General features: G+C 37.0%; 1 protein-coding gene across 5 annotated transcripts; it reads right to left on the bottom strand.

Annotated features, from left to right (window-relative positions):
• Positions 1 to 1,942: 1,942 nt before the first annotated feature.
• MCCB (3-methylcrotonyl-CoA carboxylase) lies at positions 1,943 to 13,238 on the bottom strand. 5 transcript variants are annotated; one of them, XM_088708985.2, is made up of 11 exons: positions 12,948 to 13,238; positions 12,740 to 12,859; positions 10,736 to 10,826; positions 7,247 to 7,674; positions 7,019 to 7,109; positions 5,351 to 5,586; positions 5,085 to 5,249; positions 4,218 to 4,292; positions 3,100 to 3,231; positions 2,583 to 2,639; positions 1,943 to 2,294 (listed from the first exon to the last, which is right to left on the bottom strand). In XM_088708985.2, exons 1-11 carry the CDS (start codon positions 13,125 to 13,127, stop codon positions 2,286 to 2,288), a joined length of 1,584 nt encoding a protein of 527 aa, XP_088565111.1. In that variant the 5' UTR covers positions 13,128 to 13,238; the 3' UTR covers positions 1,943 to 2,285. The 5 variants fall into 5 exon arrangements, with proteins under 5 accessions (XP_088565111.1, XP_088565110.1, XP_008782224.3 ...); XM_088708984.2 differs by having other exon boundaries at positions 1,943 to 2,274; positions 12,948 to 13,235; XM_008784002.5 differs by lacking the exon at positions 10,736 to 10,826 and having other exon boundaries at positions 1,943 to 2,274; positions 7,247 to 7,681; positions 12,948 to 13,232.
• Between the last annotated feature and the right edge of the window lie 322 nt (positions 13,239 to 13,560).

Below are 13,560 nucleotides of genomic sequence, written 5' to 3'. Positions count from 1 at the left end.
CGACAATAGAGTTTTTTTAAAAAATATTTAAGATGTATCTAATTATCGTATCCACTTAAATTGGTGTCTTTCTATTATCATAATCATTTAATTAAGGACTTTAAGTTTAACCTTATGATGATGAGTAGGGCTACTCCCTCATTATTAAAAGTTGAAAAACCACAAGAATAAATGAGCAAAGAATAGAGTTAAACATAGAATAACCTTAAAATGGATGTTTTGCATGGTCATGCTACACCTTTTTTATGAGTTATTGACTTATTCTTAATATACATTGAGAAATGTCAGTGAATATTTATGTTGCTATCATAATTTTGGGTGCATGAACAAATTGGCATTTTGAGTAAACTAACTCAAACATTTATATTGTTATTATAATCAAGAACTACCTAGTTTGTTGTTAGGATTTTCTTTGTCGCTTATTAATATCCCCAAAAATATATTAAAATATAAAAATAATTTATAACCTAACTATTTTATAATTATGGTTTTTGCTAGCACAATACCATATAATATAGCAATCTTATATTGTGTTATAATATAATAATATAATATTTTTTAATATCATAATATCATAATATCATAAAAATGTGATTATATTTTATAATAAATATAGAAAATTTACTTACTATATTATTTAGATTAAAATAATAAAATAAATAACTTACAAAGTAAGAGTTTGTGATAGGGCAAACAATTAGATGATTGAAAGTACCATCCAACATTCTTTATTATCATTTTTGGTAATAAAAGTATTTTCTCAATTTGGTTACCAAATAGGGCTAAAGTTCTATAGTATTTCAAAAAATATAGTTACAAAACAATAAATAGCTTTCGATTAAAAACTTTATGGATAAAAGTTTCTGCTTCTAAAAACTCTTCAAACAAAAGCTCTACCATCTGTATTAATGCCAAACGGGTCTATGAGCATTATTTTCCAATTATCTTACCACATGTGATTTTCTAGAGGTGCTTCTGGAAGTGCCTTGATTTATTCATGCATTTCAAGCTAAACCACCTACAAATGCTATAATTTACCCATCTCTCTTTGTATGAACTCCAGTCAATGTTTGCATGGGATCAAGCAAAACCATACTAACATTTGAGAACTTTTATACAGCATTCCTCAACTTTTCTTTTACCGGAGACATGTTTGCTGTTGATTCTACTTTCACAAAAAGTCACTTGTAAAAATCAATCATTTAAGTTTTCGAAATAAAAATTACTTTTTGATATATTTAACATTTAGTAAAAACGTATTTTAAAGTACTTTGCATATCTAGATTTACCATATTTAAAAGATAAAGAGCAATCTCAACAAAAGAAGCTGAGGCTAGATTTTTCGCATCTTCCAAAAGCACTTTCTACTTCCTATAGAAGCACTTTTCAGATAGCATTACCAAACACAAACTTTTTTCCAATATTACATTTTTTAAGCATCAAACAACCTTTATTTTTGGATAAGTCAATGGCCTAACTTCATTTTTTTGTCACTATACCTATTTCTTTTGAGAAAGGCATGTCAGGGTTCCACCTGCTTGGCTGAGGAAAATGAAGTTACAAGGAGAAGAGTACGGAACTGCCAAATGTCACTCAGTTAAGAGGAAAGGTAGGAGGGAAGACAATTAAGGAGGACATGATGATGAAGCTTCTTAGCAGGAGGTGAGCCGAACTAGTGAAGAGTGTGATATCCTGCACCTTAAACTTCTAAACACCAGAATATAAACCTTTTCAACAGATGCATGACAGAATGGAATGGTACTCTAATAATCAGTTAATATGGTACATAGGCAGGCTTTCAGCAAAATAATCTTTAGAAGCAGCAACTGAACAAGTGACATGCTGCCAGTTCAAAGTTCTAGTCTAGAGGGTCATGAGAACAAGGATGTCAGCAGCATTTACCAATACAACACAAGAATGTCATGAGCATATCCCCCCGCCGTTCACATTTACAGATGAAACTTTATTTTCAAAATGCTGATGGTTTATAAAAGTTGGTCCAATTTTCCCAGGCAGCCACATGAGACAAACAAATAGAAGGATGATACCTTGTATATCTCATATACTGGCTTACATTCTAAAGACACCATACTTGGTTTCCTCTGGAACATGCTTAATGGAAGCTGAAAGACACAGGCCTAGAACTTTCCTAGTGTCCGCAGGATCTATGATTCCATCATCCCAGAGTCTTGCTGTGGAGTAGTAAGGGCTTCCTTCTATCTCATAAGCTTCCACAACTCTGCTTTTAAATTTTTCTTCTTCCTCCTTTGTCCACTGCATTAACATCACAAGATCTGTGCATGTTATGGATTAATCTTATGCTGAATCAAAGAGAAAGATACTTGGTGGAAAAAACTAGGTGTATAGGTGCAATTCTATTGCAGCCACTACACTACATTGTCAACTGATTCAGTCCATGCAGAACTCAGAAGAGAGAAGCAACACACGACTTGTCTCAGGGCACTGTATAATTTTGGCAAACCAACATGACATGCACTCTTTTGTCATGGATTGAAGCAATTTTTGCAATTAGTTGCAATATGTTGGTTCGTTATATTGAGATATGAAAGTTACATTAGTACCTCAATTCCTTGCCTTTTCTTGTTGCTTCTTTCAATTTGGGCGAGTACACCAGCAGCCTGTAAACGTAAAGAAGAGTAAAATGAGAGACATGAAGGCCATAACCAAAACAAGACTTCATTCTGCTACCACAACTTAGATAAAGGAATGACTTAAAAGCTTTAGTTTATAAAATCACGTCAGGTCGCTGACCCCTCAAAATTTGGTCAAGGAGGTGTCATTTTGCCAAGTCATCTAACACAGGAAAATAATAAGAAATGGATGAATGTGATGTTAATCAACAAACTTTGGTCAATGAGCTGTCATTTTGCCAAGTCATCTAACACAGGAAAATTATAAGAAATGGATGAATGTGATGTTAATCAAGTCTTATAGCTATAACATTGATTGAGCATATGCACTTTCCTGCCTATAAGTTGAGCTTTACAAGCCACCTGAAAGGAGGCAACATACTCCAAAGTTTTACACCTACTCAATAAATGGGTCTCTATATCATGCTAAATGGAATAACAGTGCTACCTGTATGCCACCCATCACAGATATTTTGGCAGTAGGCCAGAGAAACAAGAAATTGGGACTGTATGCACGCCCGCACATTCCATAATTTCCAGCACCAAAACTTCCACCAACAATTAGAGTTATTTTTGGAACCTGCAGAATGTTTCAATAAGATGAACTATCTGATTAACATGATTCACTGGGATCACAAAACAGTGATACAGGAATAAAAAAATGGAGTTCCTATGAGATGACAAAAGGCGGATTATGACTTCATATGACAGGTGATGACCAACCATTTTCCAAATATGACTTGGTGATACAAGTGTGATATTGTAAAGGAAGCCAAATATGATACACATTTGCCAACATAAATGAAACTCAAAATTTTTATACTCAAACTCTACTCAAGATGGAACAATGGCTTAAAGCCAAGTTGTTGAAAAACAGGGTTCGGAATATTAGCATCAAACCAGGTAATAATCACTGTTGATACCAAGACTTAGTGCATTTTAGGAAATGCACCGATGTTAAATAGCAGACTTTTCCACACAAATATTAGCAAATCCTGTCAGTTCCAGACTCCAGTTCTTCACATATGTAGTAATTAGTAATGGTACTCTTACTACCTATGCACTTGGAACCAAGAACAAAAAGGTGTCCTCTAATGATGGAAGTCTTAGGTTCATTTACACAAGTGGACCCTTTTCTTAAAAATTCTGTGGTTGCCGATTGGTTCTACTAGATAGTGGCTGAAACCTTCACAGTTATTGAATCCATTTTACCTGTTCAAGCTATCCTTACCAAATGTCATTTTTAACAATGTTTTATAAACAGCAATTTAGACAATGACAAGAATGTTGCCATGGAGAACAGTAAGCAATGAACAAGAACAAGATAGGAGGATAGATTTAATGGCTACTCTGTCAAGTAACATGAATCTAACAACAAGACAATCTCTAGAATCCAACTGTCAAAAAGCTGATTACTGTATATTTTAACAGAGGTGGTTGATATTTCTACAAGCCCTCCCCTTTGAATTAGACAAGCATGGTCATATTAATAAATATGGAGTCTGTGGAAAGGTAAATAAAGCTTTCTGGAGAAAAGTTTAAAATAGAAGAAGATAAAAGCATGACCTTTGCACAGGAAACTGCCATCACCATTTTTGCTCCAGCTTTGGCAATACCAGTTGCCTCAGATTTTGACCCAACCTATACAGCAAAGCAGATTTTCAATAGTAAATGCATTCATAAATTCCATCACCAATAGAACTTTGCACAAACTTTAAGCATCGGAAATCTCATTTAAATGTCCAAAATCCAGCATTTGCTTATTTCCGGCAGAACTTGCTGCAAACATTAACATGAACCTTCAGAGCCTTAACAAATCAAGTTCAGCACAATTCATTCATGCGAGGCCATTTATAAGAAGACTTTTTACCAGTTAATACAGATGAAACTTAAGAGAAACAAATTGGGAAAGTGGGGACTGGCAGTAAGTGTAACCCGCAAAAGAAATATATAGCCAAGAAAGATTCAATAATCTGAATGTAAAGTTTCTCTCTCAAAATAAAAAAAAAAAAATCTGATCTTAAATTATGTGCACAAACAGGGCGGCCTAAAGCGTTACAGGGAATCTGGAAGATAACTTCATTGAGAAAAGATGGTCGGTCTAAGAATTAGCGAATAAAAAAACATTTTTCCTAAAATTCTATACGAAACAGTAACCAATTTTCTTCCTAAATAGCAGAAATATGGGAAGAAAAGCATCATCACAAACTCCTCAAAATGGTTATGTCCTTGTCTGAATTACTTGGCTGGACAATTGTTGAGAAGCATCAAGTATGGCTTTAAACTATAAATCAACAAACAATTAACAAAATCCTAAAGTCTATCTTCGGACGTGAACTTAACAAATGGGTACCACTAACAAATTGATAAGTGAGTCATCTAGTATATTATACGACATAAATGCATGGAATAAGCTCAATGCCAAAACTGTACCATAAATCCAGTGATGTTCTGAAGAAAGATCAAAGGAATGTTACGTTGTGCACACAACTCAATGAAGTGAGACCCTTTCAAAGCAGATTCAGTAAATAATATGCCATTGTTTCCTATTATTCCAACTGGTTGTCCATGAATCCTTGCAAAACCTGTTACAAGTGTCTATACATATACAAAGTCAAGTCAACATTCCCATATTTGCAGAGTTAAAACCAGAAATGCAGTGAACGCAATCTAAACTTCAAAAAATTAAAGGATCTTACAGTGCCATATAACTTTTTAAATTCATCAAATTCACTACCATCTACAATATGAGCAATTACAGATCGAATGTCGAAGGGCTGCTTCTGATCACTTGGCGCAATCGAACGAAGATCCTTGACATCATATAATGGTTCTTCGTAATTAGAAGAAAAACTTGTTGAACTAACTGCCCCTTTCCCGGCCATGTATAAGTTCTTAATGACATTTCTCCCAATCGCCAGACCATGAAGTTCATCTATATCAAGTTGTATTTTACATCGATAATCAGGAATATAGAAAAAAATGATTGTTTTTGTATCTTGTCAAAAACAAAGGAAAGACTGAAAGAAAAGAACAGGAGTGAAACAAAATAAGAGATGACAGAGGTGATGGTAAAGAAAAAAAGGCCTTCTTTTAGAGTAAGTCAGTACTGCACAATAAGTGGAATATAACATGTTTAAAGCCAATATGAGTTTTTGGTATAGCAGGAAAAGTAAGAAACTTGATCCTGAAAGAAATGACTCAAATGCCATAAATCATCATCCAAACTAAAACCATTTTAACCATCCTATCCGGTGCAATAATTGGTGCAAGTATTTGACAGAGTTTGCAACTGAACAAATCTGTGGTATTGGAAACAAGATATGTGTATAGCTACACAGAACACTTAATCTCATAAATAATAACCAACATGAACCAATATAGTTGTATACATCACAAGTCATATATTACAATTTAAAGCATGTGTTGTGTAAAGGGAACAAAGTGAAGAATCAATATAGTCAATGTCTATGAGGCATATTACATGCCCATTGAAGGGCAAGGGAAAAGATGTGTCAAAAGGATTCCTGCTATAATAATGTTGCAGTTGTCATAATGTAATTTTGTAAGTCTAACCATTAGTTACAGATCAACAACTATGGAATTTGTTATCTCTGAAAATTTAGATAGGTTAAAGTAACAAAATAAACTCAAACCATTTGATATAATTGCCAATATTTGAAAACACCCCTTTTCCTCCTCTAGATGATGTTCACCATCAATAATCGAGTTTAATTGATTGTTGGGATAGGGCTTGACTGTTATGATAATAATGACAAGTATTTGAACCATCTTATGGGATTTGTGATACTTGGAAACGCCCACTGTCCTTCCCTGGATACTTTCTACCATAGACATATCAAAAATTAGTCAAGTAGCTTCAATTTTAGAGCAACCCAACTTTAAATATGGGATAAATTGATGATTCTAAATGATTTTTGATGGTAAAAAGACAACCTTAACCGTAATCATGCTTTTGAGTCCCACAAGGGAGTCTCTCATATCTCTGCAAACCATTACTGTGTTTTAGTTACTGCTTTAGTTATAACCAAGATATGATAAATGAAGAAGATAACTTAGGCAGGATTCAGATTTGCCAAGAATCTGGAACTTCTAAAGGCAACATTATAATTACTATTCATGTATTAAACATGCTGTCATGTTCAAAAACAAAAGAATGCAATATGCCTGAAAGATTCAAGAGAAACGATAGCTTCTTAGCAAAATCCAGGATGCTGTTAGGCATACAGCCTATTATAAAATGCATCGTGATTGATTCGTAACAACCTAGCATACACAGATTCATAACAGAATTTGCGGCAAAAGATGGTGAGGGTGTAGCAGTTGATCAAAAATAAAAGAGATACCTTCTGCAAAGTGATCTGAAACTCCTGATATCTTACAATGCATGGATGCCCCTCCCAAATCCTCAGCAGAGACCTCTTCTCCTGTAGCAGCCTATCAAAATTGCTCCTCATAATCAACCTAGAGTTTGAAAGAAATATAGTTCTTGGAGTTTCATCACAAAAAAAAGGGAAAAAATTGATATGCCACTGCAAGCAGCAGCATGCAGAAGAACTGACATTGACACTGACCTTCACAAGGGGAGGACCAGCTAGAAATATTGTACCATTTCCTTTGACCATAATGCTTTCATCAGCCATTGCAGGTATATAAGCACCCCCGGCGGTACAAGAGCCTAAAACCAGCGCAATCTGAGGAATACCCTCAGCAGACATTTTCGCTTGGTTGTAAAATATTCTACCAAAATTATCACGATCAGGAAAGACTTCAGCCTGTCTTGGAAGATTAGCACCTCCACTGTCAACAAGATATATGCACGGCAACTTGCACTCAGCAGCAACTTCTTGTGCCCTCAGATGTTTCTTGACAGTGATAGGATAATATGTGCCCCCCTTTACAGTGGGGTCATTAGCCACAAACATACACAGACGCCCATGTACAGGCCCTATTCCAGTTATAATCCCTCCGGACGGTAACGGTTCCTCATAAAGGTTGTAACCTGCAAGCTTCGGTGACATATAATTCCATTAGAAGAAGAAACAAGTTAAGGCATGCACACAATAGACACAAACAGTGATATTCAAGCAGATAAAACATTTATTACTACTGAAGCCTGTTATGAAATTTATTTTGAGGATTATATAAGAAAATCTGATGGCATGCATAACATCGAACTCTGCATCTATGTGCCAACTAACAGATAGATAAATAAATTACATCCTTGATGTACTGGAATTTCATGTTAGAAAATATTGATTTATGTATTCACCTTCTCTCTCTCTCTCTCTCTCTCTCTCTCTCTCTCTCTCTCTCTCTCTCTCTGAGGCAGGTGGTGAGAGGGGGATTCTAAGCTTTTACTTCATCTTGAGGCAGGTGGTGAGAGGGGGATTCTAAGATTTTACTTCATCTAATGCAAGTTTTCCTTTTCAAAGTCTGCATTAGTGGTCACGACATATTGGAACACATTGTTATGTGGGCTAATCGGTATAGTCCTCTTGAATATCATATGGTCTTCTTCCTGTAACCTACTCAATTTTGAGTAGGTGTTTTTTTCTGGAATACCACTTGTGTCCATGATGACACAGCAAGATAGGTGAACCTGCAGCGAGAGGTGCTTATGCACATGCATGTCAATGTCTTGTCTAACAAATCAAGACTTGCTTTCATCTTTTCTTATCTTATCTCATGAACGTCTTGCTTCCATTTGCTCTCATGTCAATATCTTATCTCATGAACATCTTATCTCATGTCAATGTCTTGTCTGACAAATCAAGCCTTGCTTTCATCTTTTCTTATCTTATGCACATTATTTTCCTACGCGCTTGATTATTGCAAGAACATGCAATCACAACATATTGTTCCTCCATTCTCTCTCTATCTCATGTTCATTGAGGCCTTGCGTAACTACTAAGTCACACTTGCTCTCCATCTATCACATATATGAGGGCAAATCAACGGAGGATAGCTATATCTTGAAGAAGTGGCCCACGAACGTCTAATGGGGTGAATCTATCTCTAAAAGTGTGCCTTCAGACATGCTACAATGATTAACTATTCAGTAACATCTCTTTTATCTTTCAATGATTGTCTTTGTTGCCCTTTGTCACGACCCCCGCCCCGTTTCCGGCGGGCTGCCGCGACGGTCCTAGGGTGCGGGTAGGCATAAGGCTACCAGCCACCACGTAGAACCCTACTACCTATCAATCATCAATAAATCTTGAAAAAATTGGCATGATACATGCACAAAATGATCACTTTTCCTATAGTGACCTGTCAGGATTATCTCAATACATACAACAACACTACCTGTCAGAGCAGCAATCACATAATCTGTCACATAATGAACCTGGACAATATATATCAATACATCATCTCAGGCATATAACTCATCTGTATAAAAATATGGTTCCCATTCCATCCATGGTCAAACCCATATCCACAACAGGATCTATGACTGTAACTATACACTATATACAATAGAAGGTTTATAATACACCAAAATGTATAAATCTTTATCTATTTTATACTATACTATGGAGCGGCACAGCTAGCAGGCAATCTCTAACCCTGCTCCTCTCTATACAATACCTGCCCTGCAATCAAAAACACCAAACTGGGGAGTGAGTATATGAATACTCAGTGAGTGGAGTAGAGAGTACTATGCATATGAGACAAGATATAATCATGGCTCGAGGTGAAATCTCAAGAGCATATGAGCAGCCATCAATAACAGGGTGTACAAAACTCAACATAAGAAATATGGAGTAAATCATCATAATCACAATCAACTCATCTGGAGCATATATAGAATAATCAGATAAACATGAATGATACATCATGAATATGCTCAACAGATTATAACACTGAAATATGCAAATCAGGTGTCAATACGCAAAATCATCACTAGACAGCTGTCGGGAGGTGGGTTTTACGCCCCAGGCGAACCAGCAACAACTTCCTACTGTCACATGCATATGCAGGATAAGACACCATACTGATAATGCAAATGCTGGACAGCTGTCGGGAGGTGGGTTTTACGCCCCAGGCGAACCAGCAACAACTCCCTACTGTCACAAGCAAATGCAGGATAAGACACCATACTGATAATGTAAATGCTGGACAGCTGTCGGGAGGTGGGTTTTACGCCCCAGGCGAACCAGCAACAACTCCCTACTGTCACAAGCAAATGCAGGATAAGACACTATACTGATAATATAAATGCTGGCAGGTATCCAGAACAGAAATCCATAGTAATATCTCATATCTATATACTAAACGGCACCTCGCGGGGTCTTACTTTGCCCGGCGGCAAGCCATATATAAGTCGCAATACCGGCCGATCCTACGCCTAGGGCCGTGTCCCCCTTAAGAAGGACAGGGTTCTGCCCACCCAGAAGGCTACTGTGTGCACGCAGGCCGATGACTAACCCCATCGACTTTAGGTGTCCTGTAGATACTGCCAAGCCATGCAAGAATGCCATAATGCACCCTCCCAATACTCTACTAAAAAGGAGTATAATCAAGACTACCACTCACTCGACCACGATCCAATCATAAACTAACATCAGGGTTGAGAGTAAGGAGCCAAGGGAGTGCAATGCAACTCAATATACTACTGAGAAGGATTCTACAAATCTTTGAAATAGAGAAACTGAATCAATTTACAAAAGAAGTAATTTCGCAATTCGGAACCGATTTAACTACTCATAAAAGAGTATAATCAAGACTATCACTCACAAGTCTTTGAAATAGAGGAAATGGAATCAATTTACAAAAGAAGTCATTTCACAATTTGGAACCAATTTGAATACTCATGAAGGAGTATAATCAAGACTACCCCTCGTAATTCCTCTCAGTATTTCCTCAAATGCATGTACAGAATAATCAAGCATGGAGAACAAAACATAGAGGAATCTTTTACAACAATCAATCAATAAGCTCAGGTGGAATCAAGTCACAATATCAATCAATATGCACAAGTGGAATCAATTCACACTTGGCGACATTCATGAAAATGAATTACGAATGCTCATAGTGCAAAGTACATGACTCCCACTCACCTGTCAATCTGGCACAGCCCTGATACGCCTCTGGAACTTTATGGTAGGCAGTAGGGGACTTTCTCCTCTTGTTCCCTAGCTTCTTGCCCAACTGATACATGCATTTACAATACATTTAGTCTTGTATCAAGGGCCATAATCTACGTGCCAATCATAAATATAGGAAACTTTAATTGATTCAACTCTTCCTTTTTCAAAATCCTTTTCTTTTCCCTTTATTCTTATTAAATTAATCCTCAATTTACATGAATCATGATGCAAGAGTATACCCACACACACCCTGGGACCAATGCTATAGGGTCAAGGTGTGCGAAAGGATCGAATCCCTTTTAATCCAAAATTTTACTAAATCTTGGGTTGACCCCAACTTTGAGAGTCGACTCCCGCTTGGATCGACCCCAGCTTACCCTGAGTCGACCCCCAGCACAGAGCCGAAAATCCCCATTCTCTGGGATTTTCTGAGAGAGTCGATCCTACCAAACTTGGGTCGACCCCACTCAGCCCTGAGTCGACTCCGGCTTACTTTGAGTCGACCCAACACCACTTTTTCATCTTTTTTATCTCGGATGAATAGTAATCCGGACCGACAGTGGGTCACTTCATCCCGATTTTGATCCACTTTCCGAACTCCAATTTTTATGAAATTTATACCCAATGTTCTACACTCATAGGGGATTCCAAAAAGGTAACATGCATCACTATCGGAGGCCGTTTGACTCTCGAAATAATTCGCCGAAGTTGGGACTTCGACATAGTTTTTCCGTAGTGCCGGAAAGATTTGTCGAAATCCGATTCTTCCTCTTTTAACACCCTTTACAACTGTCATCTACCCTTTCTATAGCCTAATATCATCAAAAGACTAGATAGGGATGGATATTTACCTTTTTCTTATTGGAAATCGAAGTTCTTGCGTAAAGGGGAAGGAGATCTACATTTTTTCCTTCAGCTGGCAGCGCAACCGGGATTCCTTTCCCTTTCTTTTTCTTCTTCTTCTTCCTCTTCCTTTCTTCCTTTCCTTTCCTCTTCTTCTTTTTCTTCCTCTCTGTCGCCTGAGAACCCCTCCCTTTCTTCTCTCTGCTTCATTCCCGTGAGCCACCAACCACCCCATTTAAATCACATCAGAATACTATTCATCCTTTGTTTAATATTATTAAATTTTCATTTTGCCCCTAACACTTCAACATATCTACAACTATGCCATTATCTTTTGATTCCTTCCAATTTTACCCCTTATATCAATTTTAAAGGACTATTCTATCTCTTTTTATATAAAAAAAATTTTGGGGTTATTACACCCTTCCCCTTGTGTATACATTATTCCCAGCATACGCTAAAATAACAAAAGGAAAAGTGCCACAGATTAAATTCTCCATGCCCCAATTTCAACATGGAGCTCCCCGCTCCAATTAATTTCTAATGTCAAGGGCATGGCCATGCATAACAATTTATCAGGTCAAGCTGATATTTACTAAAGAGTAAAATAATATTTTTGAAATTATAAAATAAGATGTTGGATGAATAAATGCAAATTAGAGCCTGTGATTGAAACATAGAAAGTCAATTTGAAGTTGCCCCTAGAAACTCATACAATACCACTTATAAAATAATAAAGAAATTTAAACTGTCATGCATGATACTACAAAGAACTTGTAAGATAAAAAATTGTCCAATTCATGGTGTTCGGAAGAAACGATTTCGAATAGTAATTCTTGAATCAGTACAACAAGACTCATCCACATGGATGTCATGGAAGTGAAGAATAGCAAGTGAAACAACTTAGACAAAAAGGAAAGGTATTATCAGGATATGATCTTTTGACAATTTAGACAGTGAACATCTCATTTTGAACTTAAATAGAGGTTTGCAATGTATAAAAAAAAGGGAAAATTTCAAACGAATCATAGCTAGAAACAATCCAAAGTCGAGAAATTCTAGATGCTCTTCTGCTCCTACATCAATTCCACCAGATAAAGTAGAAGAAAAAAATAATCAATGTACCCTAACCTGAGATAGTTCAAGAAATGAAGATCCGGGATCTGTGATACGATCAATCCGCTCCCTCGGGAGGAGCTTGTTCCGACTCCTGTTCCTCCTCACAGCTTCGGGACCTCCACCATCAAGCACCTGGCAATAGAAGCATCAAAACAAACCCCAAGAATTCCAACCGCCCCAGATTCCAAAATCGAACAGAAGGAGAAAGAATTGGGGAGACCTTATGGATGTGGGAATGGAGTTGGGAGATGAGGTCCTGCACGGCGGCGGAGTTACGGGCGAAGGCATCGGAGCTCCGATCGATGCCGTCGGGAAGGACGGCGGCGGCGGAGCAAAAGGCCATGCTCTTCTGACGCTGTTGGAGTCCCCTCCATGATCGCCTGGCAAGAACCCGAAGCATGTCTCTCTCTTCCTGCTTGGTGTCTGGACTCTGGAGATAACCAAAGCGTTTGGGAGCTTGGATAGTTTCGTTTATTTCAGCACGCCGCGTCGGTTGGAACTAGAAATGGGTTAATCCGACGTGCGGATAAGAACGTAGGATAGCTGCTTCTCAGGAAAGTTTGGACATTCAATAAATATATTTTTTAAATTCAATACACATATATCAGCCATCTTATAATTAGATTTAGGGACAAAATTATTCAGTGACCCTTTAATATCCTGCAAGAAATATTAATCCAATCTTTTCTTGCAAAATTAATATCTAAATTGATATTTCATGCAAAATTTATTTGTGACAATTCAAGTCTTCTTGATTAACTTGATGATAGAGATAGTTTGAAAAATCTTTAATTAACCAATATATTGAAATTTTTTGTATCTTCTATTATTCT

The sequence above is a fragment of the Phoenix dactylifera genome, chromosome 12, assembly GCF_051530095.1.
Source record: "Phoenix dactylifera cultivar Ajwa chromosome 12, Ajwa_hap1_PhDact_Kaust_v1.1, whole genome shotgun sequence".
In the NCBI taxonomy this organism is placed as follows: Eukaryota; Viridiplantae; Streptophyta; class Magnoliopsida; order Arecales; family Arecaceae; genus Phoenix; species Phoenix dactylifera.
The sequence above is the reverse complement of the archived record's forward strand: the minus strand, read 5'-3'. Positions and strand labels throughout refer to the sequence as shown.

Bases quoted from the DNA above. Each gene is read 5' to 3' on its own strand.
- MCCB (XM_088708984.2), bottom strand. From the start codon at position 13,127: ATGCTTCGGGTTCTTGCCAGGCGATCATGGAGGGGACTCCAACAGCGT. The intron at 12,860-12,947 runs GTCTCCCCAATT...TTCTATTGCCAG, and splicing joins TCCATTCCCACATCCATAAG to GTGCTTGATGGTGGAGGTCC. The intron at 10,827-12,739 runs GTTAGGGTACAT...TGCATGTATCAG, and splicing joins CATTTCTTGAACTATCTCAG to TTGGGCAAGAAGCTAGGGAA.